Raw genomic sequence first — 25,815 nt, 5'->3', positions numbered from 1 at the left:
GAGCAGGTGGACCATTTCAAGGAAGGACGAGATGCAGACTTGCACTTCAGGATTTTAGTTACAAAAGGCAAAAGTGAAATCAGATAGAACCCAGAGGGCACCAGAGTCACGTAAAAGATTGCTTCATCTCTGGGGTAGTGGTGTGGAAATATTTAAAGGCAGAAGTAATGGAGCAAGTGAAGAGGGAAAAAGAAGTAAATAGTAAAAAACAAAACAAAACAAAACAAAAAAAAAAACAGTCTCTCACGAGGCTTCCACCATCTCAGAAAACAGTAAACATGCAGCAACTCCGTGGCTAAAATGCCACAATTGGCCAGGCTGTGTGCTACAACTGAGATGGCACATTTGTGTGTTTTCTATGAAACATTTTTGGCAGATGTCAGTATAGTGTGTTAAGGAAAGTGCTCCTTGTCCTAATTCATGCAACATGGCCACCTGGCTCTCATTCAGCCCATTCCTTTCTTTCTGCCATGTCTGCAAGGTTTTCCCCACATAACGGAAAGTTGGGCTTATTCTCCATTCTCCCCTAGAATATGCTTCAAAGTCAAGCCTCTCCCATCCAGAAGGAGCTGCTGTCTGGTCCCAAAGACTCTCCAGTGTTGGAGGTCATTCCTGGGCTATGCCTCCTGGAGGGGTGACCGCCTACAGGTAAAGGCTCTTCAGAGGGCTCAGGGAGGGGTTACCCCAACCATCATTTCTTCTCCTTCACCCTCCACCTCCTCCATCATCTTCAATCACTTCACTTACCTGCTCGGCGTTTCTTTGGGACTGCAGGTGGGAATGCAGGCGCCGGATGAGGGGGACACCGTTCCGTGCCTGCCGCTTCAATAGCCAGTAGTTGTGAAGCCGCTGTATGAATTGGTTTTTCCTCTGAAAGGAGAGACCACTACAGATCTTGTTCAACCTTGAGTGGAGGCACAGGGAAGTGAAAGACAAGGTCAGTGGGCAGCCCTGATTATAGCTTCCTATTCAGATCCTGGTTCATTTCTGAACCTTATATATAAAAGAACATAGGATAAAGTGGTCAAATGACTAACCTCAGAGAAAGGCTTAAAAAAGACAGCAAAGTTAAGCAGCTCAGATTCAGCGTGAGATATATCGCCTGATTTTCTACTTCCTACCTTGCAGTCCTGATTCTCCAAAAGAACCCTCTCCCAGGAACCCTGTTTACTACAATCCTAAGAAACAGGCCTGTGCCCCATACCCCTACACTTCTCTTGATAAAAGCAGCAAAAGAAGGCAGGAACTTGAATAAGCTATAGGCAATGTGGTCACTATTTCCAGCTACCCTGTGGCTGAGGGTCTCCCCAGACCAGGGAATAATCGATAGCCAAGCTGGAAGGAAAACTAGTAGAACTACATCAGGCTACTGCTTTCTGAGCTCAAACGCAACATCTTGGAGTTGTCTGATCCCTGGTTTTTAATTAAAGATCTCAGCAGCCTAAAAATGTCTAATTTTGAACCAAATGAAAAAAAAAAAAAAACAAAAAACAACTGGATAAGAGGATGGAGAATCTGAAAACTTAGCTGGCTGAACTAACCCAATAGAGAAATCTTAAAGTAAGGATTTAAGCCAATAATACGTGGGGACGATGGAGGGGTAAGTGAAAGGGAAAGGAATTAATAAACCTATAATCTTTATGTTAACAGCCCTGTTGCGAAGTGGGTAACATTATTCTCATGGTAAGAAAAGATGGAAAGGCAGCTTAGGATGAGAGGCTGAATAAACTATCAAAGTCACTAATGCAGCTAAAAATATGGTGGCGCAGTGCGCCTGGGTGGCTCAGGCAGTTAAGGGTCTGACTCTGGCTCAGGTCATGATCTTGCAGTTTGCGGGCTCAAGCCCCTCATTGGGCTCTGTGCTGACAGCTTGGAGCCTGGAGCCTGCTTAAGATTCTGTGTCTCCTTCTCTTTCTGCCCCTCCTCCACTCACGCTCAGTCTCTCAAAAATAAACAAACATGGGGCGCCTGGGTGGCACAGTCGGTTAAGCGTCCGACTTCAGCCAGGTCACGATCTCGCGGTCCGGGAGTTCGAGCCCCGCGTCAGGCTCTGGGCTGATGGCTCAGAGCCTGGAGCCTGTTTCCGATTCTGTGTCTCCCTCTCTCTCTGCTCCTTCCCCGTTCATGCTCTGTCTCTCTCTGTCCCAAAAATAAATAAACATTGAAAAAAAAAATAAACAAACATTAAAAATAAATAAATAAATAAAAAATAAACAAACAATGGTGGCCCTGGATGGGATTTGAATCAATGATCCCTCTGCTACACCATCCTGTGTCCTAAAATTGGTTATTCACACAGTAAGCAAGGCCTCAGTCCCCTGCTATGTTTCCCCCACTTCCTCATCTCACTGCACTGAAAGGAAGGTTAAGTGTGGCTAAACAAGAAAGTAAAACCTAACAAGGGTGGGCATGTTAGGCTGGACATTGATCACCTAGGCCTTGTGCCTATCCAAGGTCAGACATTCCTGCCCCAAAGCCAAGCTTAAAAAACCAAGACCTAGGCCTTTCCCCAAAGAACAGATTCCCCACCAATGCCCATGCCAAGCACACCTGCCCAGATGCAGGCAGCCCCCTCCCTCTACAACCTCTTGGCTATGGAGGGTCCCAACAGCATTTGTGCAAGTAGAAAAAAGAATAATAATAAAATAGCAGCAGCAGCAGCAGTAGCCACCATTTATTGAGCACTTACTATTTACCAGGCTCTGTGCTAAGTGCTTTACTTATATTATCTCATTAATTTCTCACAACAACTCTATCAGGTTCATTAACAAATAAATAAGACTTGAAGAAATAACTTGCCAAAGTTCACATGGGTAGTTAGCGACAGGAGCAAGATTCAAAAGCAGGTCTGTCTGGTTTCTTAGCCAGCATGCTAAGGCCTCTGCAAGACACATCTATAACAGCAGATATGACAACCAAAAAGTCTAGTCCCAGGGCACAGCCACCCTACAGATGTTACTAAGCGTGAACTCCAGTCAACATCAGGGAAGAGGGTAGCCTACAGCAGCTCTGTGACTAGAAGGCATTTCCACTTGACTGAATTCTAACTCCAGTCATGGCTCACAAGAGCCTCTCCCTCCTGCTCTGCTCCGCTCTTATGTCTCCTTCCCAGACTGACAAGTCTGTTTGCCCGTTCCTTACACAACTCATTCCCCACTACCCTCTAGCACTCTTTTCTCCCTATCCTTTTCAACAAGAGAGACAAACAGCAGGAACAGAGCCTGGAGGCATCATGAGTTCCAGCTCGTGGTCAGGTTCTGTTGCTTTCCACCTGGTTCCAGCCCTTTGAACAGGACTTGGCATATAGTAAGTGCTCAATAAACATCTCGTTGAATGAATAAAGGAGTGAACAACTTTACCTCCTGTTGCCGCAGTTTCTTCATCTGGGGGTGTGGGAGAAGGTGCAAGGACTACATTAGATTAAAAAATCTTCAAGATTCCTTCCTACTCTAACACTGTATACTTTGCAAAGAATATCACCCTTGAGATGACCTTCCAATGAAAAATCTTTCCTGTCTCTGGCTTTTCTGCCCTCTAACAGCTACTTCTCTAATGGTTTAAAATAGATACAATGATGTCTCTACAGACTCACTAGGGGCCAAGGTGGCTTAGACATACAGTTGAGCTGAGTGATCCTTTTCCCTCTAAATCTAAAGCTTCTCAAGAAGAGAAATAGCATATCTTCCCCACACCACCACCCCTTCACAAAAAGTCTCCATCATTCTCAGAATAGAGCCTTCTAGATAGCAGGCACCCATACTGACCCCTTAAAACAGTGGTTCTCAGTTCTATCCCCCCAGGGGTTTTTGGAAACATATGAGACTGTCACAAAGACCAGGCAATGAGGGAGTGGATACAAATGGCACTTACAGATCAGGGATGCTAAACATCAAGAAATGTATGGGACAGTCCTAATGATAAACAATCATCCCATCCAAAATGCCACTTGTGCCCCTGTTGGAAAATGCTGCCTTAGACATCCTTCACCTGGGTTTCTAAGCAACTTAATTTTGTCTCACCTTGAAGCCAAGGAAACACACTGCTGTCAGGGCACAATCAAAACCACAAACCAGACCAGGGACCAAAGGAGAAGTCTAAATTTGAGGGCACAGAAGAGAACAAATGTTCACCAACCATGCTTGGGGAAGGAGGTCCTGGCTCAGGGCCAGCACCAGCCCAACCAGAAACCATCGGTCCATGTGGAGACCTCCTGACCAAGCTTACCTATATGAGGGGATCTGTGGGACAGTGACCATGGGGACAGTGGAGGGTGTATCTCGGCCCATTTCCTCTGGCTCCTTCTTGATTTTCTGCTTCAAAGTCATCTTGTTCTTCTTGGGCACTCCCTTGAGGGGGCCGCCTACCCCGCCTTGGCTTTCATCTTCCTCCTCTTCTTCTACCTCTTCCTTCTCTTCCTCCTCTCCACAGCCCTCCTTCAGGCCTTCCTCATCCCCAGCCTCACTGAGGCTTCCAGGGGAGTCACCCTTCCTCCTAGCAGTGGCAGCACCTGGCGGCGAGTGGGCCTCACAGTAGGCGGTCTTGCGTACTGTGAAGATGGTGCCATTGAGGCTGGTCTCACGCATGGGCTCAATCTTCATGAAGAGCCCAGCCCGCTGTGCACATGTCACATGGAAGGCTGTGTAGCAGTTCACCTTATGGCACTGGATGGCTGCACCCAGCCCCTTCTGCTTGCAGATATAACAGGTGAGTTTCCAGCGGGCAGGTGGGATGTTGTCAATGCCCTCAATGGGCTCCAGGAACACGGTGTTAGCGAAGCAGACTTCAGGGATCCAGATGGCACACACCACGTGGGCCCAGTGCCCATCACTGGTCTGTTTGAAGGCGCCGCCCTTATTGGGGCAGAGGACGCAGTCCACAGGTCGGGAGGGAGACTGTAGGCAGCAGCGGCATAGCCACTGGCCCTCAGGGATGTAGGGGACACCGTAGCACTCCTGGTGTACAGCCAGGTTGCAGATATCACAGAAGAGAATGACATTGCTGTTGTGGCATTCGTCATCCAGGCACACACAGCAAAAGGCGTCTTCATCAATGAGTGACTGCTGGGCCCCACTGCTGCGACTCTCCAAGTATGACTCCTTCTCAAGCCGGTCTACCAGCAACTCAAAAGTGTCTGCTGACACCAAACTGTGCCCATCTACTCGCCGCTTCTCATTCACCATGTCCAGCCAGGCAAGGTCCTCCTCATCCATGTCGTATTCTACCTCTGCATCCAGGTCTTCAGGTGGCTTCTCGATGTAGCGGTAGTAGGCAGCAGGCAGTGGGGGTGCTTCTGGCTGGCTGCCTGAGTCCACCATGCGAAAGCTGGGTTGCGGGAGGTGGAAGGAAGTGCCGGATGCATGCTTGGAACAGGACTCCTTCTTCTTGCCCTTGGAGGAGGGTTTTTTGGACTTGCCAGGAAACTGAGGCTGCTCACTGTTCTCCTTGTTACTATTGCATTCGGTGATATCCTGGGCAGTCAGCTCGTCCTCTGTGATGATCTTGAGTGGATCATAGATGCTGATTCGATGCAGGCGTCCATCGATGTCCACCTCGACAATCCTTTGGGCCTGAGCATATGTCAGGGTCTCCCGAGTAGGTGAGCACTTCAGACTGTAGGGAGATGGGGAGCGCCGACCCTCGGCATTCTGCCGCGACTTCCGGCGCGGCTTCCTCATGGCACCTGGGAACCAAGGGGACAGGCCTAAGGAGAAACCAGGAAACTGAGTTGAATGTTCAGGCATGCACTCATTCACCCTTCCATCTGATCGAATGGCCACCATGAAGACTGTCTGCTCCCTCTGCCTGAACGTCCTGCCCCTCAGACATCATCCACACAGCTTGCTCCTTCGCTTCAACTTTTTTCACAAACACTGCTTGTCAATGAGACCCTCTCTGACCCTTCTATCTTAAACTGCAAATCTCTTTCCCCCATCAGCAATCTTTCATTTTGCTTTATTTTTCACTATGACACTCACCACTTTTTTATCATGCTATGTAATGTGGCTATTTATCATAAATGTTTGCTTCCTTCCGTTAGAATGCAAGCTCCATGAGGGGAAGATTTTTGTCTAGTTTGTTCACCGCTGTATTCCCAGCACCTGGAATGATACCTGGCTCCTTAATAAGCACTCAATAAATATTAGTTGAATGAAAGGAGAAATCAAACCTGCATGGTCCCTGCCTCTAGGTGCTCCGTCTAATTGAAAGGACAGAAAAGTAAACAGATCTTGGGGCGCCTGGGTGGCTCAGCCGGTTAAGCGTCCGACTTCGGCTCAGGTCATGATCTCACAGTTCGTGGGTTCGAGCCCCGTGTCAGGCTCTGTGCTGACAGCTCAGAGCCTAGAGCCTGCTTCGAATTCTGTGTCTCCCTCTCTCTCTCTCTGCCCCTCTCCCACTCATGATTTGTCTGTCTCTCAAAAATAAATAAATGTTTAAAAAAAAACTTTAAAAAAAGAAAAACAAATCATTACAAATGATCATTACAGATCATTACAAAACAACACAGGGAGAGATCTAAAATTCTAATGATGTCCTACATGAGGCTGTGGGATACCTACCCATGGAAAAGGATGGGGTGGTTAAGGGTTCAGAAAAGAAGAAAACAAAAAGAGCACCCACTTTTAAGCTGTGTACATGAACAGTGGCCCCACCAGAGGATCAAAAGCTCACAGGTCTAAAGCCCTCTCCCATCCCATCTTACAATGATCAGAAGCCCTATCCCCTAACCACACCCAGGAGTGAAGAGGTGAAGGCACCTGAAATGTCTACTATGTACAGTCTAAAGACTTCAAACCACAGTATAAAGGGCTTTCTCTGGAAAAGGCAGCTTTGAGGATGCACTGGCTAATACATTTCTAAGCAGAAACACTGGAAGCTCTGGGAGTGGTCCACAAGTGGCACTGAAGTTTTAAGTGGCCTATCTGAGACCCTCATTGGACCCAAGGCCAAGATGATTGGGGCAGTATCTGAGGTAAACTCTCAATGCCTTCTCTTACCTCAGAAGTCCCTCTCTCCCCAAATCCTTACATTTAGTTTGCCCCTGTGCAACAAGGAGAAAGCCCTTAAGTTTCCCATATCATTCTCTGGATAAAGGGAATCATGACAAGCTCATAAGGAGCTACGGCAGCAGTTACTGAGGCCATCACTACTGGGAAAGACATTTGGAGATACGGGGCTCCAAGTGTGGGCAGAGACTTGGAAAGGTAACACCAGTGAGAGGATTTCAAAGAGAAAAAGAGTCTGTCACCTTGATGATGATAATTTAGCACACTTTTGCAAACTAGAAATCCTTTCCCCCCCCTTTTTTTTTTTTTTTAATTTTTAAAGTAATTTCTACCCTCAACACGGGGCTCGAACTTACGAGTCTGTGATCAAGAGTCACATGCTCCAACTGAGCCGGCCAGGCACCCCAATCCCTTTTACTTTTAATTATTTCTCTCAACTAGCTTGGGAGGTAGGATAGATATTATCGTCTCCATTTTACAGATGAAGAAACAGAAGCTCAACAAGATGTCACTCAACCCAGAGGCAGTGAGTGATAAAGCTACAGTTCAAACCCAGGTCCCCTGACGGGTTGAATTCATCTCCCTGGGAAGGAAGACCACCACAGAGATGCCGTGATCTGGTTCAAAAAGAGGCTCTCCCTGGGGCGATCTAGGTTCCAACCTTGGTCCTGCGTGACCTGGAGAAAGTCACTGAATCTCTCTGTGCCTCCACGCTCCGCCACTAAAATGAAAAACTCCACCTCTTAAGCGTTGCTCTTGGTCAACAGAGAATTATCACCACCCTTGTTTAAAAGGCCTTCCAATCCCCAAGTGTGACTGAAACACACAAACAAACACCGACTTGGCTGAGGAACAGTGGCGGGCAGGCACACGACCCACTGGGAACAAAAGGCAACAGAATCATCCCAGCAATTCTGTCCAGGTTCCAGAGACCCTTGGCCACTACATGCCTGACAAATGCCAAGTCCCTGGGGGTAGCCCAGGCCAACAGACCTGCCTCACTGCCCCCATGCCTTCGCGGGCAGGGAGAACCTCGCACAAGTGTGAAACCCTACCTCGGTACTAACCTGAAATCCTGAAAGAGTTTGGAGGGTGTGGGCCCTCCTTTGTTAAAGCGCTGTATGTTCTTCCTCCCTACCGGCTACCACCTCCTTGGCAGCGTGGGGTAGTCCTCACCCAAGCAGCAAGTATCTAAGGAAAACCTCCTGGGTCCTCCCCAAGCCTCCAGGCACCGGGGGGCAAATTCTGGAGAGGGAAGGGCGGCTGCTGAGGAAAAGGAGTTTCGCCCGCAAGGAGCTTACAGTCCAGTTTTTTGGCGGGAGCGTCTCATCCCACACAGCCCTTCCCACAGACACGCGTCCAAATACCCCCAACACCCCCAGAGGTCTCCTCAGCACCCCCGAAGCCCCGCTTGCCCACCCCACCCAGGTCCCCGAAGAACGAGGAGTTTCTGCAATTAGACCCTACCCCCTGTACCCCCACGAGATACTCATGAGACAAGGGAGAACCCCAGCCAAGGCTCCTGCCCCTTTAAAGGGGCACCTCTTCCAGAAAAATCTTGACCCTTCCGAGGAGAAAGGAGGGAAATAACATCTCCTCCCCCAAGGGGAGGGGGGCGAGCGCGCCAGAGACAGACTGACGCGCAGTCCGACCCTCAGACAGAGAAAGCTAGCGCCAGCGAACCAGCGGGGCAGAGAGGCGAGCGCCCATTGGTCGCCTCACCTGCCCGTCAGCAGAAACCAGGGGGCCAAGGGCCGTTCGGGGGGCGGAACCTTCTTCTGGCCTGACCAATTGGAGAGCATGGCGGGGGCGGGGCTCGGCGGCTCGCCAGCCAGGGCCGGGGGGGAGGGAAACAAGATGGCGGCTGCGGGAGGGGGTCCTCGCTTTTCAGCTCCCCCCTCACCCGCCTTCTCCTTCCCCGCCGCCGCCCTCGCTCCAGGAGAGCGCTTTCGCGCCGCCCCCGCCCCGCTCGGGAAGCCCCCTGCTTCCCACTCCCTGCCCCCCCCCCCCGCGCGCAGTCCCTGGTCCCCGTAGGCCCCGCTGCCCCCGCCCCCGCTCCGTTCGGCCCCTCTGCCACCCCCATTACCTCAGCCGCCGGCCCGGCCCCACCGTTCGGGGCCCCTGGGCGCGGGCGGGCCGGCCGTCGAGCAGGTCGGCGCGGCCCTGGGAGCGGAGCGCGGCCTCCTCCCGCGCTAGCCTCCGCGGCCACCGCCGTGCCCCCTCCCGGCCCGCGCAGGGGCCCCGGCCCGGCCGCCGCCGCCGCTCCCGGGGGAGGAGGGGGAATGAAGCCGCTGCCGCCGCCGCTGCCGCCACGGAGCCCGGCCGAGGGGAGGGAGGGATCAGCCCCCAGGCAGGATCCGCCCCTCCGGCCTCCCCCCCGCCACCTCCACCCCTTCCCTCGCTCCCTCCCTGGCTCCGCGGGCTCTCCCGCTGAACAGGAGCGAGAGCGCGAAAGAGGGGGGAACGCGAAGAAAATCCCCCCGCCCGTGCCCGGCGCAGCGGCGGCCGGGGCGGCGCGGAGAGGAGCGCGGAGCCGCCGCCGCCACGGGGCACCGTCCCCGGCTCGGCCTCACGGTGGCGGTGCGGACGCGGCAGGGGCGCGGAGCAGAGACCGGCTCTGCGCCCGCCGCGGCCGTGGCTCACCCCGGCGTACCCCGCCGCCGGGCGAACCCCACAAGACAGCGGGGGACGTTCGGGTCTGGTTGGGAAAGACCGGCATCCCTAACTCCTTAGAGTGGTCAGTCGTCCACTCCCCCTGCTCCTGCGAGAGGTGGCTACGGTTTGGGGCAACAAACCCCCTACCCGCGCTTGAGGGCCCCTCCAGAGGTTAAGCCAGGGGAGTCATTGGAGTCAAAACCCGTCTGTAGTTTCTTGGGGTGCAGGTGCCTGTATTCCTCCCAGAAAGTCGCCCTCCCTCCCTGGCCGTGCTCTGGTCCGGAGGACAAAGGTCTGGCGATGTCCATCCCCTCCCCCAGTGAGGACAGCCGGGAAAGACCCTCTGTTGTGTACAGGTGAGCGTCTTGTTCCCCATAGGACATCCTTCTTAAGAAACAGACCTGACTTCGTTGTGCCATTCTCTCCCTTACGTGTTTAAAAAGAGTAGACATGAAAGTTTGACAGTCTGCTTAAGGACGTCTGGTAACTCGTTTGTCTCTGGAGACAAGGGAAACGCTCCTTAAACCTGATGTGGCTAGGAATTGGTTAATTTAATGCCATAAGCGGCTTTCTAAAAGACTCTTGACAAATGGCAACTTGAGACTTCAAGATGTGATCAGACTGGCTTTGTTTTGATAAGTAAATCTAAGAAGAGATGACTCTTTTGCCACCCCCTTTTGCCTATAAAGTAAAAAGCTTGCCTCATACGACTGAAGTCTTAAGTACCAATATTTAATGACGTGTATAAAAGATGTATGGATAGACTGCCTTTCAACGTGGAGATGAATGACATATTTTGAAAGCGTTTCCTCTGCCCGCGCTGGTGGTGTAGCTTGATGAGACTTTCACAATCTCTTGCTTGGTTCTGATGATGAAGGACACGGATTCTAGAGTCAGAGGACGAAAGGTATAGTCTTGGGATCCAAGTCTTCCAAATGTTTAAACCGAACGTATTGCTACTTTTGGAAGTATAGATGTTCGTTATCCTAAGGAATTCAAATACATCATGTTGTGAATTTGGAAGTGTGGTAAAAGTTAGGAAGCTAATTGGTGTTACAAGGATGTGTTTCTGGTTACACAGTAGCACCTTGTAAAAGTGAGAGCAAAAATACTTCTGTTTACCAATTTTTTGAAAGAGAAGGGAGTGTCTCGTGGAGCTAAGCAAGGCCAGGGCAATGTTTTGAAAACTGTGAAGAAGAAGTATGAATTGATGTCAAGTGTTCTAAGGCCATGGGGAATAATCATTTGGACGGAAGGTGTAGAAAAAAGATGATTAATTGTGGGAGGGAGAGCCCCAGAGGCAAAAGAATATTACAGTTACTTTTAGTTAAGGGGGGGAAAAAACCCTGAAGACTAATAGAAACAATACTGAATTTCTTTTCTTATTCTTTTAAAATGTGAACTATATCCATGTATCCATGGGACTAGTAACTTCTATTTCTTCACAAATGTTCACAAAATTTATGTAGCACATTTCCTGTTTGTGTGATTGGGCGCTGTTTTTTTTCCCACCAAAATTAATGAACAGATATGTTGGGAAAATGCATTGGTTTCCACTTGTAATAGTAAGTATAAAATAATGACTTAAATGCCATTGAAAAAGCATGAAGTTAACCTAATGCATTTGATGTCCAGGTTTTTCTGTTTGAAGTTTCATAATAAGACCTTATTCAACAGAGTGTTTCTCTTCTGTTTTCAACTTCTACTCTCTTAATGGTAACGTTACAGTTGTCCTCAACTTTTATTTTTTGACATTTATTTATTTATTTTTGACATTTGGTATTGGTTTCTGTTAGTGTAACTGCACACATAATCAGTTCACAATGATGTAATCTTAAATGACAATTATGTCATTAAAAGCAAATTTGGAACATGTATCAGAAATCCCAGAGAACTAAAATTTAATTAACTTTAATCTTTAGCTATTTTAAAGAGTTTAAATTCACTAGCCCTCAGCCCTTCCATTAAACCATACAGCAATTAAGTTCAACAAACATATGCACAGACCTTTGTTTCCAAATTGTTTTTCAAAATTCTGCATTTTTAAATAGAAACTAATTTATTTGGAGTAGGAGGGATGTTTTATCATTTAGAACTAAAAAAGGAACTACAAAAATTTCCCCCCTCAACATTTGTTTTCAGCATCTCGGGATATCTTTGTCAATGCTTTATTTCATCATTAGTTTATCAAGGCGAGAAACCTCTCAAGGGTCAGATGCGATACCACTGGATTGGTAAAATATGTATGGTGAGAGAAAATAGGCTTTGATTGATTGTTAAATTTTTTTATGGAATATTCCTTCCTTAGACCTTGGCTAAAAGAAGTATGAAACCATAAATGGGATAATGTATGAGGTTGGAATCATTATATTTTAATGCCACGATGTAAATTGTATAAGAATGTAATGTTTGCTTAGAAAAAGGAAAAGTTTCTAAATTTAATTCCACTTATTTATTCCTATAGCAGACACTTACTGAACACCCACTGTGTGTCCAATCTTATACAAGTCGCTTTGGATATAATGGCAAAATCTCAGCCTAAAAAGGGGCCAGTGATCATATTTTCCCTTGCTACTACTCTTAGTAGTGTACAACTAAGAAGCAAGCTAGAAATAACTAGAAAACACATGTGGGAGAAATTAGATAAAGTAGTGAACAGTGTGGAGCAACTGTTATTCAAATGGAAGATGGGAGGCTTTTTTTTAGCTTCTAAATCATGATGGATGTGAATTGGTGAAAAGAGTATAGAATGACATTAGGATAGTGACAGGTAGCCCAGGCAAAGGAACAATATGCAGGGAATAATAAGGAAATTATTCTAGGTGGTCTATATGGAAGATGCTAAGAAAAGAAAAGGTTGAATTGGATATGAGGTATAGCAAGGGTATAAGGATAATAAAAATAATACCTAGCACTTAATGTGCAAGGTAGTATGCTCAGTGCTTTACATACTGTATCAAAAAAATCTTTGTTGCACTTAGGAAACAAACTCAAATTAGTTTAATGAAGGAAATCTATTGACTCATGACCAGAAAGTCCAGGAGTGCATCTGGCTTTAGGCAAAGCTAAGTCAAGAGATTGAAATTATGTCATCGGGATACTGTCTCTAGCAGTCTCTCAGCCAACCTAAACGATAGCTGTGGCCGGAAAGACATAATACTCTGATGAAGTCAGGCCATTGTCCACTACTAGAACCAGAGGACATGGGCAGGAGGTGATTCACCAAAAGCACAGTGGGCACACATACAAAATAGGTCCAATATACATGCCATTTCTCATTTATCAACTTGTTAACTCATTGTTGTTATTCTTATGGTCCCCATAGGATAAACTAGAGCTGGAACAGTATTAGGTAAACCCGGAAGAATGTACTACAGGTAATTAAGTGTTGTGACAATAAAAGGGCATTAACCAGAATGACAGAGGGGATGGTAGAGAAAGAGGAGGGAAAGGAAGGTTCAAGTAAAAATCAGAAGATAGATCAGTAATTTGATGGCTGATTGAACATAGGAACAAAGGAAAAGATTATCTGAAATTCAAACTTAGAAGGTACAATTATTGGTACAATTATTGTAAATTAAGAGGTGGCAAAGGGTTACATAGGAGCTCCTGTTGGGTCTGAGGACCCAAGGATTGAGGAAATGATGAGTCAGCTCAAGTTCTCTGGAGTTTCTTTTGTCACACTAAAATACATATTCATTCAGTGATTATTTGTGAGCTCAGGTGAGTTTCTATTTTATGCTTGTAAAGACCACACAGGTAAAGAGGCTATGCTCTCCGGCCTGAAGGCACTTCAAGTCTAATCACAGGAATACAGCAAGTATATTAACAAACATATAATATAACGTATAATAAGCATGTAAGCCACTCAAGAGAGATACAAGCAAAGTGGCATGAGGGCTCTAGAGAGGAGAGACGAGGGAAGGTCCTGTGAAGAAGGTGCTGTTTGAGCTCCACCTTAAAACTTGGGTTGAATGTCAACTGGGAGGATGGTACAAAGCTGGCGGGCTGAGTACCAGCATGACCAAAGGTAAAAGGAAGACGGAAAGACTGATTCAGGGAACAGTGGGTTACCCCCGGTTGACCCAGAAATGGGAGATGGCAGAGAAAAGTCTGGAAAGGTAAAAATAGAGTCAGAGCATGGAGACTGTTAGGTAGAGAAATGGATGTTAAGGGGCAGCAGTCCCTGATAAGTTTTGGAACAGGGGAATGACTTGAATGGTTCTATGCTTTAAGATCTAGTCAGGCAAGAAGAGTATGGTATACTATGGCTTGCATTATCCACTTAGCGTGGCTTGCATTATTCTCTTTGGGCTTGAATTCTAGCTAGAACATTTTACCATATACTCAGTGTAGTGCTCAACCACAAGCCTGAAAGTAAATAGTTTGTGGTTTAAGTGTAAATTGTTCAAATTGATTTAATGTTTTCTCATGTCAACCTTTAATTTAGCATTCCCATTAAATCCTAAGCCTTAATCAGAGTAAAGTCAAGACACCATAAAATGTAAGTTATTTCTATATTTTATTTATTTTTTTAATGTTTATTTTGAGAGACAGAGAAGGAGAGCACGCACACACGAGCAGGAGAGGGGCAGAGAGAGTGGGGGACAGAGGATCCGAAGTGGGTTTCACACTGTCAGCAGAGAGCCCGATGCGGGGCTTGAACTCACGAACCGTGAGATCATGACCTGAGCTGAAATTAAGACTCTCAACCTACTGAGCCAACCAGGCACCCCGATTTCCATCTTTTAGCAAAAGAGCCAACCTTGCAAGTAGCCATTTATTTGGTATAATTTTACAAAGAGAGGGAAAATACACAAAAACATGGCACCTCCTGAGCCAGGACCTGTTTTTTACAAGATCCTCCCCTAGGTGATACATACATGTAATGGTTTAAGTGTCAATTTGACTGGGCTAAGGGATGCCAAAGAGCTGGTAAAACATCATTCCTGGGTGTGTTTGTGAGGGTATTTCCAGAAGATTAGCATTTGAATCAGTAGGCTGAGTAAAGATCATCTTCACCCATGTGAATGGGCATCATCCAATCTGTTGAGGATCTGAATCAGACAGAAAGGTAGAGGAAGGTCAAATTTACTCTCTGCTTGAACTGGGACACCGTTTCTCCTGTTCTCGGATATTGGTGCTCCTGGTTACCGGGCCTTTGGACTTGGACTGAATTATACCACTGGTATCCCTGGTTCTCCAGCTTGCAGATGGCAAGTTATGGGACTTATTGGCCTCCATAATTGCTTGAACCAATTCCTATGATACCTCCTCTCTGCAGATACATATATATGTATACACACACACACGTATACACACATATTATTTCTCTGGAGAACCCTAACACAATATGCAAATCGAAGTTAAGCAATAAATTAGAGCATATTAGAGAATTCAGGAATAAAGTGTTTTAAGGTTCTTGAATTGTCTGGGAAAAGAGAAGAGTTCAAGGATTTAATATCAGCCTTTGATTAGTTAAGAATACTAGTAACATAACATATGATTTGAAAGTGCAAAATCTATAGTCACAGAAAGATTGGTAGCTGCCCACAGGTGAAAGAGATGACTGACTATAAAGGGGCATGAGGGAACTTCTGGAAATAATGGAAACAATATGTAAGTTGATTGTGGTGATGAGAAACATTTGTCAAAAGTCTTTGAACTGCTGAATAGCTGTAGCTTATAGAAATTGTACCACAATCAAGTTGATAAAAAAAAATACCTGTTGTCATTTTTTAGACTAATCATTAAGAGAATGAAAAAAAGAGGACATAACTCACAAACTAGTGGAGAGGAAAAAAGGAATAATAAAAGACTCAACCAACCAAAAAGAAAACAAGGAAAAGGAACATAGTAAACGTGAAACAAGCAATGAAATAAAGGGATACATTTCTGGGAAAGTTTAATGATGGGTGGTTAGAATGTGTGGATTAAACACGTGTATTTATCCCCCAAACTTCACTACTATGTTAGTAAAGGATTTAAAAAAAAAAAAAAGTCCACAAGAACAAAGAGAGTGGGGAAATAGCAGATGAGAATTACCAATAAAATTTTGGAGAATGAAAGTAGATGGATATCAGAGAAAGCTAAAACAAGTCTGCAAAGAGAGCCAAAGAAAACCTGATTCACATTAGACCACTAGAAAGGCTTAAAAGTAGGAGACTGTAGATACTTCTAAAGGAAGGGTGGGTGGGGGTGGTAACTGGGAGAATAGACCTGAAGGTAGAATTGGCTGAAAAATCTGTTAAAATGGGCAGTTAGATGTTGCCAGATCTCCACACTACTCCTTGGAGATGTACTATCCCAGTATCGTCTCGAGAAATTGAACTAAACAGATCTGGACTTGGGGACACCAGTTACCAATGATGGCAGGGATGAAATGCCATTTTGAAAATGGGAATTAAAATGAAACTCTACATGCTGAATGGTGAGATAGCCTGTTCCCCACTCTCATTTCTCTTCTTGGAGCTGATAAAGAGGAAGGAGATAGCTGGTACAAATTGCTGGGACTGGTGATCCAGAAGGGGGCTGAAAAAAAAAATCCCATGAAAAAATTTTAACCAGCCCATTTTTTCAGTGGAGAATTGGAAAAAAAAAAAAAAATGTTTTCATGAGATCAAAATCCTCAGTGGCCCTGCCCTTTTCTCCCCTCGTATTTCAGAACACTGGAAACCAAGTTTATATTAGAGCCACGCTACTCAGATTGTTATCCAAGAACCAGTAGTATTGACATCCCCTGGAAGGTGGTTAGAAATACAGACTCTCTGGGTCCCACTCCAGACTTAACAAACCAAAATCTGCATTTAACAAGATTCCTCCTAGGTGATTCATGTGCATATTAAAGTTTGAAAAGCCATGGATTAGAGGATATTAGAGAATTTCAGGATTCCTCTATGAAAGTAAAGATTGATTTATGAATAGGGACGGAGGAACATCTCTAATTAAAAAAAATCCAGCTTGCCACTTTGGCCTTGTACTGAAGCCCATCAGATATCAAGTGCTGCCTCACCCTACCACAACACACACAATTTTAAACAGCCCTTTTTGTTTAAGCCTCTTAAAATTGAATAGACAGTTCAGAACCAATAGATGAGAAAAATCCCTTGAAAGAGCCCAAAACAGGGGCGCCTGGGTGGCGCAGTCGGTTAAGTGTCCGACTTCAGCCAGGTCACGATCTCGCGGTCCGTGAGTTCGAGCCCCGCGTCGGGCTCTGGGCTGATGGCTCAGAGCCTGGAGCCTGTTTCCGATTCTGTGTCTCCCTCTCTCTCAGCCCCTCCCCTGTTCATGCTCTGTCTCTCTCTGTCCCAAAAATAAATAAACGTTGAAAAAAAAATTTAAAAAAAAAAAAGAAAGAGCCCAAAACAAAGGAACAGAGGGAAACAGTCAATGTAGAGAACCAAGAAATCTTGACAAACAAAAAAAATCTCTTAGCCTCAGAGAGTAACATCCATGGAATGGGAACATGGTATTGTTAGGGAGAGAGAGACAAAAAAGAAAATAAAAGGGAAGTCTGAAAAATATGAAAGATTTTTGAAGATATAAAGGGAGATTTGAAAGGTGAAGTTCAGGAAGTCTCCCAGAGAGAAGAAAGAAATAGAAATGTAAACAGAAAAGAGAATTTGAAGATGAATTCAGGAAGCCCAACATCCTATTTATAGTAATTCTAGAAAGAGAAATGAGGAATTTTCCCAGAAAGGAAGGTAGTGAGTTTTCAGAATGAAGACTCCCCAGTTCTCTGGTACAATGAATGCAAAAATACCTAAACGAAGAACACCAGTGCTATAAAAAGGGAGTATCCTAAAAGCTTCTGGAGAGAAAAGACAGGTCACATAGAAAGGACTGGGAATCGGAATGATATCAAGCTAGAAGCCAACAGAATAACCCTTTCAAATGCCGAGAGAACATTGTTTTCCATGTAGAAGTCTATGCCTAGCCAAAATATCAATCAAGTGTACAAATAGTGTAAAGACATTCTCAGACATGCAAGTTCTCACTTAACTATTCTTTCTCAGGAAGCAACTGGAAGACACGTTCTTAATTTTTTTTTTAATGTTTATTTTGGGGGGGGGGGGCAGAGAGAGAGAGAGGGAGAGAGAGAGAGAGACACAGAATCTGAAGCAGGCTCCAGGCTCTGAGCTCTCAGTGCAGAACCCAACACGGGGCTCAACCGCACCAGCCCAACTATGAGATCATGACCTGAGTGGAAATCAGACGCTCAACCAGGCACCCCTGGAAGACACTTTTCCACAAAAATGATGGAGAAAATAATCAAGAAAAATCCAAGTCATGGGATCTATAAAATAGAATCCAATTCAAGAAAGAAACAGAAGGCAACCCCAGGATTATGGTGAAGGGAAGTCCTGGGAAGAATTGTGCATCACGCCTAGAGTACAACCATTGGAGTTGTAGGGCAGAGGGAGGACTCAAAAACAGTTGGACTGGATAGATTACCAGAAGCATTTGACCATATGGCGGGAGGTTTTTCAGTACTGATGGAGAGTTTAGAGATGAATTTAATAAAATGTAAATACAAAATGAAAACTTTAAAATAGACACTTACTGGGGCACCTAGTGGCTCAGTCGGTTCAACATCTGACTCTTCCTTTTGGCTCAGGTCATGATGCCAGGGTCCCAGGATTGAGCACTGCATCAGGCTCTGCACTGAGCATGGAGCCTGCTTAAGAATATCTCTCTCTGTCGCTCTGCCCCACGTGCACGTGCACTCTCTAATTAATTAAATAAATAATATTTATTAATAAACAGGCACTAAATCCTGGAAAGACAACTCACATGAAAAAGAAGTATAATTTCAGTTGAGCCAATGTGGCTCACTTGCAAACATTTATATAATTATAATAATGAGGGGCGCCTGGGTGACTCAGTTGGTTAGGCGACTGACTTTGGCTCAGGTCATGATCTCGCATTTTGTGAGTTGGAGCCCCATGTTGGGCTCTGTGCTGACAGCTCAGAGCCTGGAGCCTACTGCAGATTCTGTTCTCCCCCTCTCTCTACCCCTCCCCTGCTCATGCTCTGTGTCTCTCTGTCTCTCAATAATAATAAATAAACGTTAAAAATTTGAAAAAAAAAATAATGAAAACAGAAGAGAGATTTAGCTAACAATTGTAGTAATTGTTTTGGGAATATGAGGTAAGTGGTAGGAGATATAAGAGGGCTATTTGAATCCTCATTGTCTATAGTTGAAAGATAATAATGTTGGGGCGCCTGGGTGGCGCAGTCGGTTAAGCGTCCGACTTCAGCCAGGTCACGATCTCTCTCGGTTGGTGAGTTCGAGCCCCGCGTCGGGCTCTGGGCTGATGGCTCAGAGCCTAGAGCCTGTTTCCGATTCTGTGTCTCCCTCTCTCTCTGCCCCTCCCCCGTCCATGCTCTGTCTCTCTCTGTCCCCAAAATAAATAAACGTTGAAAAAAAAATTAAAAAAAAAGATAATAATGTATAAAATTGAAAGAGCAAGAACTAACAGTAAATGCATGCTATTTAGAAATGAAAAATAAGAGTTTGAAATCGCTGCTTTTGAATTGGGAGAGCAGGAGTTGGGGTGAAGCAGGGATCTCTGGTTTTATTTTGAAGCCTTGTAGTATTACTTGACTTTTTATAACGATGTGATTTCAGGGGTGCCTGGGTGGCTCAGTCAATTAAGTGTCTGACTCTTGATTTTGGCTCAGGTTGTGATCCCAGGGCTGTGGGATCAAGCCCCACATTGGGCTCCATGCTGAGCATGGAGACTGCTTAAGATTCTGTGTCTCTCCTCTCCCTCTGCCCCTCTCCCACTTGTATGCATGTGCTCGCTCGCTCTCAAAAAATAAAAATTAAAAAAAACACTACGTAATTTCATAGATGTTAATATGAAATATATTTAAAGATAAATGATATTATTCCAGAACTAAGTAAATGAGTTGACAAGAGGCTATAATAAATTAGCTTTCTAATTCAATATGGCACAAAGAATGCACATTGTGCAGAAAAGGGCTAGCATAGCAGGCTTGACAGCCATCCTTTGAAAGGCCTGCTTACTAGGTTGGCCCATGGCTGCCATCTGGGATTTCGTGACGGTTCTTACCACCCTAACTGATAAGAGTGACTCACTGTGCTTAAACTATTTGTGCAAACAATATAGTTGATGCTAAACATCTGCTTCCTTCTGGAAGTCTGGAATTTGAGTACATTCCAGAAGGCAGAAGGTGCCTGTGTGACCAGGCACCTGACAAAAACCCTGGGCAGTGTTTCTAATGAGCTTTGCTTGTAAACAACACTTGCTTGACATGTTGATACAACTCTGTGCTGAGGGAAATAGTGTCCTGTGTTACTCTGCCGGGCAAGGACTCATGGAAGCTCTGGCCTGGTTTCCTCCAGACTTAACCCCATGTGTCTTTCCTCTTTGCTGATTTTGCTCTGTATCCCTTTTCTAATTAATTAAATAAATAATATTTATTAATAAATAAACAGGCACTTACTAAATCCAGGAAAGACAACTCACATGAAAAAGAAATATTTCAGTTGAGCCAATGTGGCTCATATAATGTGACTCAATAAATAAATCATAGCCATAAATACAGCTGCATGGTGAATCCTATGATTCCTCCTAGCCAATCATTTAATTTGGGGGTGGTCTTGAGGACCCCTAACACATATTTTATTCCAAATACCAACTAATACTATACCATAATTACAGGACGTGTGCAAGCAACAAACCCCCAAATCTAGCCATTTTCAGTCAAGAAGAAAATGTATTGGAAGGGTTTAAGGAGGGCTCACAATTGACAGGATGACTGGAGGACAAGTTAGACATCGAATACAGTCTAGCCAGGTCATTGCCACCGCTGCCTGTATTGTAAACAGTATCTTAAATATTTTTCTGTTAGTTGCTGGTATTGGAAAGACAATGTATTCTTGCATATTCATCTTATATTTAGCCACCTTGCTAACCTTGCTTATAATTTCTAATATTTGGTATGTTCTTAAGGATTTTCTCTTTAGATAATTCTATTATCTAAATAATAGTTTTAATCTTCTCTTTTCAAAAACTAGGCTCTGTCTGTCTGTCTTACTGACCTTCAGCACAATGTCGGCCAGAAGCAATGATCATAGAATCCTTGTCTTTTTACTCAGTGTAGAGAATGCTTCTGAAGTTTCCCCATGAAGAATGGTATTTGCTTTAGGTCTATGTTAAATACCCTTTAACAGATTGAGAAAGATCATTTCTATTGATACTTTGCTAAGTGTTGTTTTATCATGATGAGTGTTGAATTTTATCAAATGCTTTTTCTGTCTCTATTAAGATGATAATTGGTTTTCTCCAGTACTGTTAATGCGAAGAATTGGTTCTCTAATAACAAACCATTCTTGTATCCCTGGAATTGCCTGACTTTGCCATTATTTATTATCTGTTTTATACATCAGTGATTTGATTTGCTAATACTTTAATATATTTTGCATCTAGGTTCACTAGTGAGATTGGCTGTAATATGATTGCTTTGGGAATTAAGCTTTATTAACCTCATACGATGAATTGGGAATATTTCCTCTTTTTCTGTTTTCTGGAAGAGTTTATATAAGATTGAAATGAATTGTTTCTTGAAAAGTTGGTAGAATTTGCCTAGTAAACTATTTAATCCTGATGGTTTCTTTGTAAGAAATTTTAACTATCCTCAGTTTCTTTAATGGGCATAGGATTATATGAGATTTTCATTTCTTGAGTTGTATTTTTCTAGGATTTTCTTCATCTAAGTTTTGCAAAGTATCTTCAAATCTCTGCTGCATCTGTAATTATGTCCCCCATTGCATTACTAATAATATTTTCTTCTCTCTCACTCCCCCCTTTTGTGAATTTTATTAGTTTTTTCCACCTAGATTATCAGCGTTTGGCTTTGTTAATTCTCTGTATTTTTCTTTCTTGATGCTCTTCATTTTTATTTGCTTCTTTCCATTTTCTTTGGGTTTATTATTATTTTTCTAATTAAGTTAGGTGTCTAGCTCTTTCCTTTTCCAACGTTCTTCATTTCTAATATAAACATTCAAGGCTATAAATTTACCTTGAATTATCACTATTGTTTGTTTCTCAAGTCTTGATTCATAGCATTTTTGTTATTGCTCAGTTCTAAATATTTTTTACACTTCTTTTATGATTTCATCTTGGACCCAAGGGCTGTTTTTCAAGTGTGTGTGTGTGTGTGTGTGTGTGTGTGTGTGTTTAATTAAATTTTTTATTTTGAGATAATTGTAGATTCATATGCAATTATAAGAAATAATACAAAGAGATTCCATGTACATGTTACCCAGTTTCCTCCCAGTTGAGAATATCACAACCGGGATATTGATCTTGATGAGAATTCAGCTATTAATCTTACTGAGGCTTCCTTATATGTGATAAATCACTTCTCTCTTGCTACTTTCAAGGTTCTCTCTGTCCTTGGTTTTCAACAGTTTAAATTTTGATGTGTCTAGGTGTGTATCTCTTTGAGTTTATCTAACTTAGAGTGTGTTGAGCTCCTTGGATATGTGGATTAATGGTTTACACCCAGTCCGGAAGGCTTTTGGCCATTACTTCTTCAAATATTTCTCTCTCTCCTCTCCTTCTGGGACCTCCATTATGTGTGTGTGTGTGTGTGTGTGTGTGTGTGTGTGTGTGTGTGTGTGTGTCTGTGTCTGTGTGTCTGTGTGTGTGTGTGTGTGTGTGTCTGTGTGTGTGTGTGTGTGTGCACATTTCATGGTGTTTCATAGGTCTCTGACACTCTGTTCCTTTTCTTTATTCATTGTTCTTTCTATTCTTCAGACTGGAGAATCAACTGACCTGTCTTCAAGTTTGCTGATTCCTCTTTCTGCCAGCTTGAATCTGTAGTTGTGCCCCTCTAGCAAATTTTTTTATTTCAGTTATTGTACTTTCCAATTCCAGAATTTCTCTTTGGTTCTTTTGTAATTCTGTCTCTTTACTGATGTTCTCTGTTTGGTGAGACATTCTCATACTTTCCTTTAGTTCTTTAGACATGATTTCCTTTGGTTCTTTGAACATGTTTATAATAACTGATGTAAAGTCTTTGTCTAGCAAAGTCTATCCATCTGGGCTTCCTGAGAAACAGTTTCTATTAACTGCTTCCTCCCCCTCTCCCTTCATATATGTCATATTTTCCTGCTACTTACCATGTCTCATAAGTTTTTGTTGAAAACTAGACATTTTAAATAATATAATGTGGCAACCCTGGAAATCAGATTCCCTTCACTTCCCAGGGTGTGTTGGTGTTGCTGTTTATTGTTTGTTGCTGCTGCTGCTGCTCTTTCTTTAGTGATTTTCCTGAACCAATTCTGTAAAGTCTATTCTTTGTCATATGTGGCTACTATAATCTCTGCTTGGTTAGCTTAGTGAACAGGTAATGAATGGACAGACACTTCCTTACGTGCCATTCATTAATAAGTTTCCCAGCCTTTGCCAAAGGTGTGTGTGTGTGTGTGTGTGTGTGTGTGTGTGTGTGTGTGTTAGGGTGTATCTTCAACACTCTAGCACACTGTGGACAACTCTTTAGTCTTTACTTCCTGTTTGTGCAAAGCCTCAAGGTCTGCCAATGGTGAGAGAAATTAAGTCTTCTCAGGCCTTTCCTAGGCACGCACACAGTCCTGCACTTGCATATGCTATCCTAGATTTCCAGGAATATGTCGGAACTTTTCAAAGATAGCCATAGATATCCTACTCCCAAATTTTTCCTTTTAGGTTTTTGTCTACTTCTTTGCCCCACCTAATTGTTATCACCTAGAGCACCAGAGATGTTAAACAATTGCCACTGATTGTTTTCCATAAATGTTCCAGGGAAAAGGGCATTCACCCTGGGTGAAGTATGAGTCAGTTCAAATAAACACAAGTCCTGAGAGTGGTGCTTTACCTGGAACTGCGAGACAGGTCAAATAATGACTATCTTTGAGGACGGGACCTTTGAGAAGCTCCAAAACCTATTTTGTCCCCTCTAGTGATTACCAGCCTCCTGGTTTTCATGGATAACATGATTGCTGGGCTGTTGGTTTCCAATGCCACTGTGAAACTGAGAGAGGGATAGGAACAGAGCAAATTAAAATGCCACAAAGTTCTCTTGTTTACTGAGATTCAGCCATTTTTCATTAATAAATACTCAGATTGTTCTGAGCTTTTGGTTAATTTCTAGAGTTCTGAAAATGTTGACTTTGATCATTTTTACCTGTGCTTTCATTGCTTTTATGAAGAAGCAAATTTTTGATAGTCCTTACTCCACCATTTTGAAAGTGGCTCTTATCATACTGACTTTGATACAGTCAAGATAAAGAACTGTTCATCACCACAAGGATCCCTTATGTTGTCCTTTAATAGCCACACCTATTTCCTTCCCAAGTAACCCTCTTAAATCCTGCCAACCACTAATCTGTTCTTTATTTCTGTAATTTTTTATCTGTAGAATGTTTTGTAAATGGAATTCTACATTATATAATATTTGGGGATTGGCTTTTTTCACTAAACATAATTCTCTGGAGGTTCATCCATATTGTTTCCTTTATCAATAATTTGTTCCATGTCATTGCTAAGTAATAATCCATGATATGGATATATCACAGTTTGCTTAACCATTCACCCATCGAAGGACATTTGAATTGTTTCCTTTGTGGATAAAGTGCTATGAACATTTGTGTGCAGGTTATTATGTGATATGTCTTTATTTCTCTGGGATAGATGCCCAAGAGTGCAATTGCTGAGTCATATGGTAATTGCATGTTTCGTGTTTTTAATAAGCTGCCAATCTAGAAGACATAAAAAAATAGATATTCCATGCTCATGGATTAAAAGAACTAATACTGTTAAAATGTCCATACTATGCCAAGCAATTAACAGATTTAATGTAATCATTATCAAAGTTCCAATAGCATTTTTCACAGAAAATAGAACAATCCTAAAATCTGTATGGAACCACCAAAGACCCTGAATAGCCAAAGCAATCTTGAGAGGCATCACACTCTTTTATTTCAAACCATATACAAACTATAATCAAACAGTATGGTATGGTATGGTACAGTATGGTATTGGCATAAAACAGACACATAGGTCAATGGAACAAAAGAAAGAGCCCAGAATAAACACACACATAGATGGTCAACTAATTCGTGACACATGAGCCAAGCATATACAATCGAGAAAAGGCAGTCTCTTCAATAAATAGTGCTGGGAAAACAGGACAGCCACATCCAAAAGAATAAAACTGGACCACTATCTTACACTATGCACAAAAATTAACTCAAAATATATTAAAGACCTGAATATAAGACCCTGAAACAATAAAACTCTCAGAAGAAAACATAGGCAGTAATGTCCTTGACATTGGTCTTGGCAGTGAGTTTTTGGATCTGACTCTGAAAGCAAAACTAAATAAGCGGGACTACATCAAACTAAAAAGCTGTAGCACAGCAAGGGAAACCAATAAAATGAAAAACAATCAGCTGAATGGACGAAAATATTTGCAAATCATATATCTGATAAGGGACTAATATGCAATATGCATTAAGAACTCATACAACTCGGGGCGCCTGGGTGGCGCAGTCAGTTAAGCGTCCGACTTCAGCCAGGTCACGATCTCGCGGTCCGTGGGTTCGAGCCCCGCGTCGGGCTCTGGGCTGATGGCTCAGAGCCTGGAGCCTGTTTCTGATTCTGTGTCTCCCTCTCTCTCTGCCCCTCCCCTGTTCACGCTCTGTCTCTCTCTGTCCCAAAAATAAATAAAAACGTTGAAAAAAAATTAAAAAAAAAAAAAGAACTCATACAACTCAATAACAAAATTTTAAAATAGGCAGAAGATCAAAAGAAATATAGATGGCCAAAAGACACATGAAAAGGTGTTTAGCACCATTAATAGTCAAGGAAATGCAAATCAAAACCACAAAGAGATATGGAGACATTACTTCATATCGGTTAGAATGGCTAGTGTCAAAAAGCCAAGAAATAACAAGTGCTGACAAGGATGTGGAGAAAAGAGAATCTTTATGCCCTGTTGGTGCAGCCACAATGGGAAACAAAATGGAAATTCCTCAAAACATTAAAAATAGAACTACCAAACATTTTTTTAAAAAATGGGGCGCTTCAGTGGCTCAGTTGGTTAAGTGTCCAACTTCGGGCCAGGTCATGATCTCATGGTT

General features: G+C 43.6%; 1 protein-coding gene across 8 annotated transcripts in view; it reads right to left on the bottom strand.

Moving 5' to 3' along the window:
* Window positions 1-9,228, bottom strand: part of BRPF3 (bromodomain and PHD finger containing 3) — a 34,288-nt gene extending 25,060 nt beyond the window's left edge. For 5 of the 8 annotated variants that reach the window (XM_023253911.2, XM_023253913.2, XM_023253914.2 and 2 more), the window contains exons 1-3: window positions 9,091-9,228; window positions 4,225-5,701; window positions 748-904 (exon numbers count right to left, since the gene is read on the bottom strand). In XM_023253911.2, coding sequence (XP_023109679.2) covers window positions 748-904; window positions 4,225-5,675 — 1,608 coding nt within the window. In that variant the 5' untranslated portion in view covers window positions 5,676-5,701; window positions 9,091-9,228. Of the gene's footprint in view, window positions 1-747; window positions 905-4,224; window positions 5,702-8,071; window positions 8,382-9,090 lie in introns of those variants that run through there. The other 3 variants (XM_045057449.1, XM_011282244.4, XM_045057448.1) reach the window with 3 other exon arrangements.
* Between the last annotated feature and the right edge of the window lie 16,587 nt (window positions 9,229-25,815).

Source organism: Felis catus, chromosome B2, assembly GCF_018350175.1.
Source record: "Felis catus isolate Fca126 chromosome B2, F.catus_Fca126_mat1.0, whole genome shotgun sequence".
Taxonomy (NCBI): Eukaryota; Metazoa; Chordata; class Mammalia; order Carnivora; family Felidae; genus Felis; species Felis catus.
The sequence above is the reverse complement of the archived record's forward strand: the minus strand, read 5'-3'. Positions and strand labels throughout refer to the sequence as shown.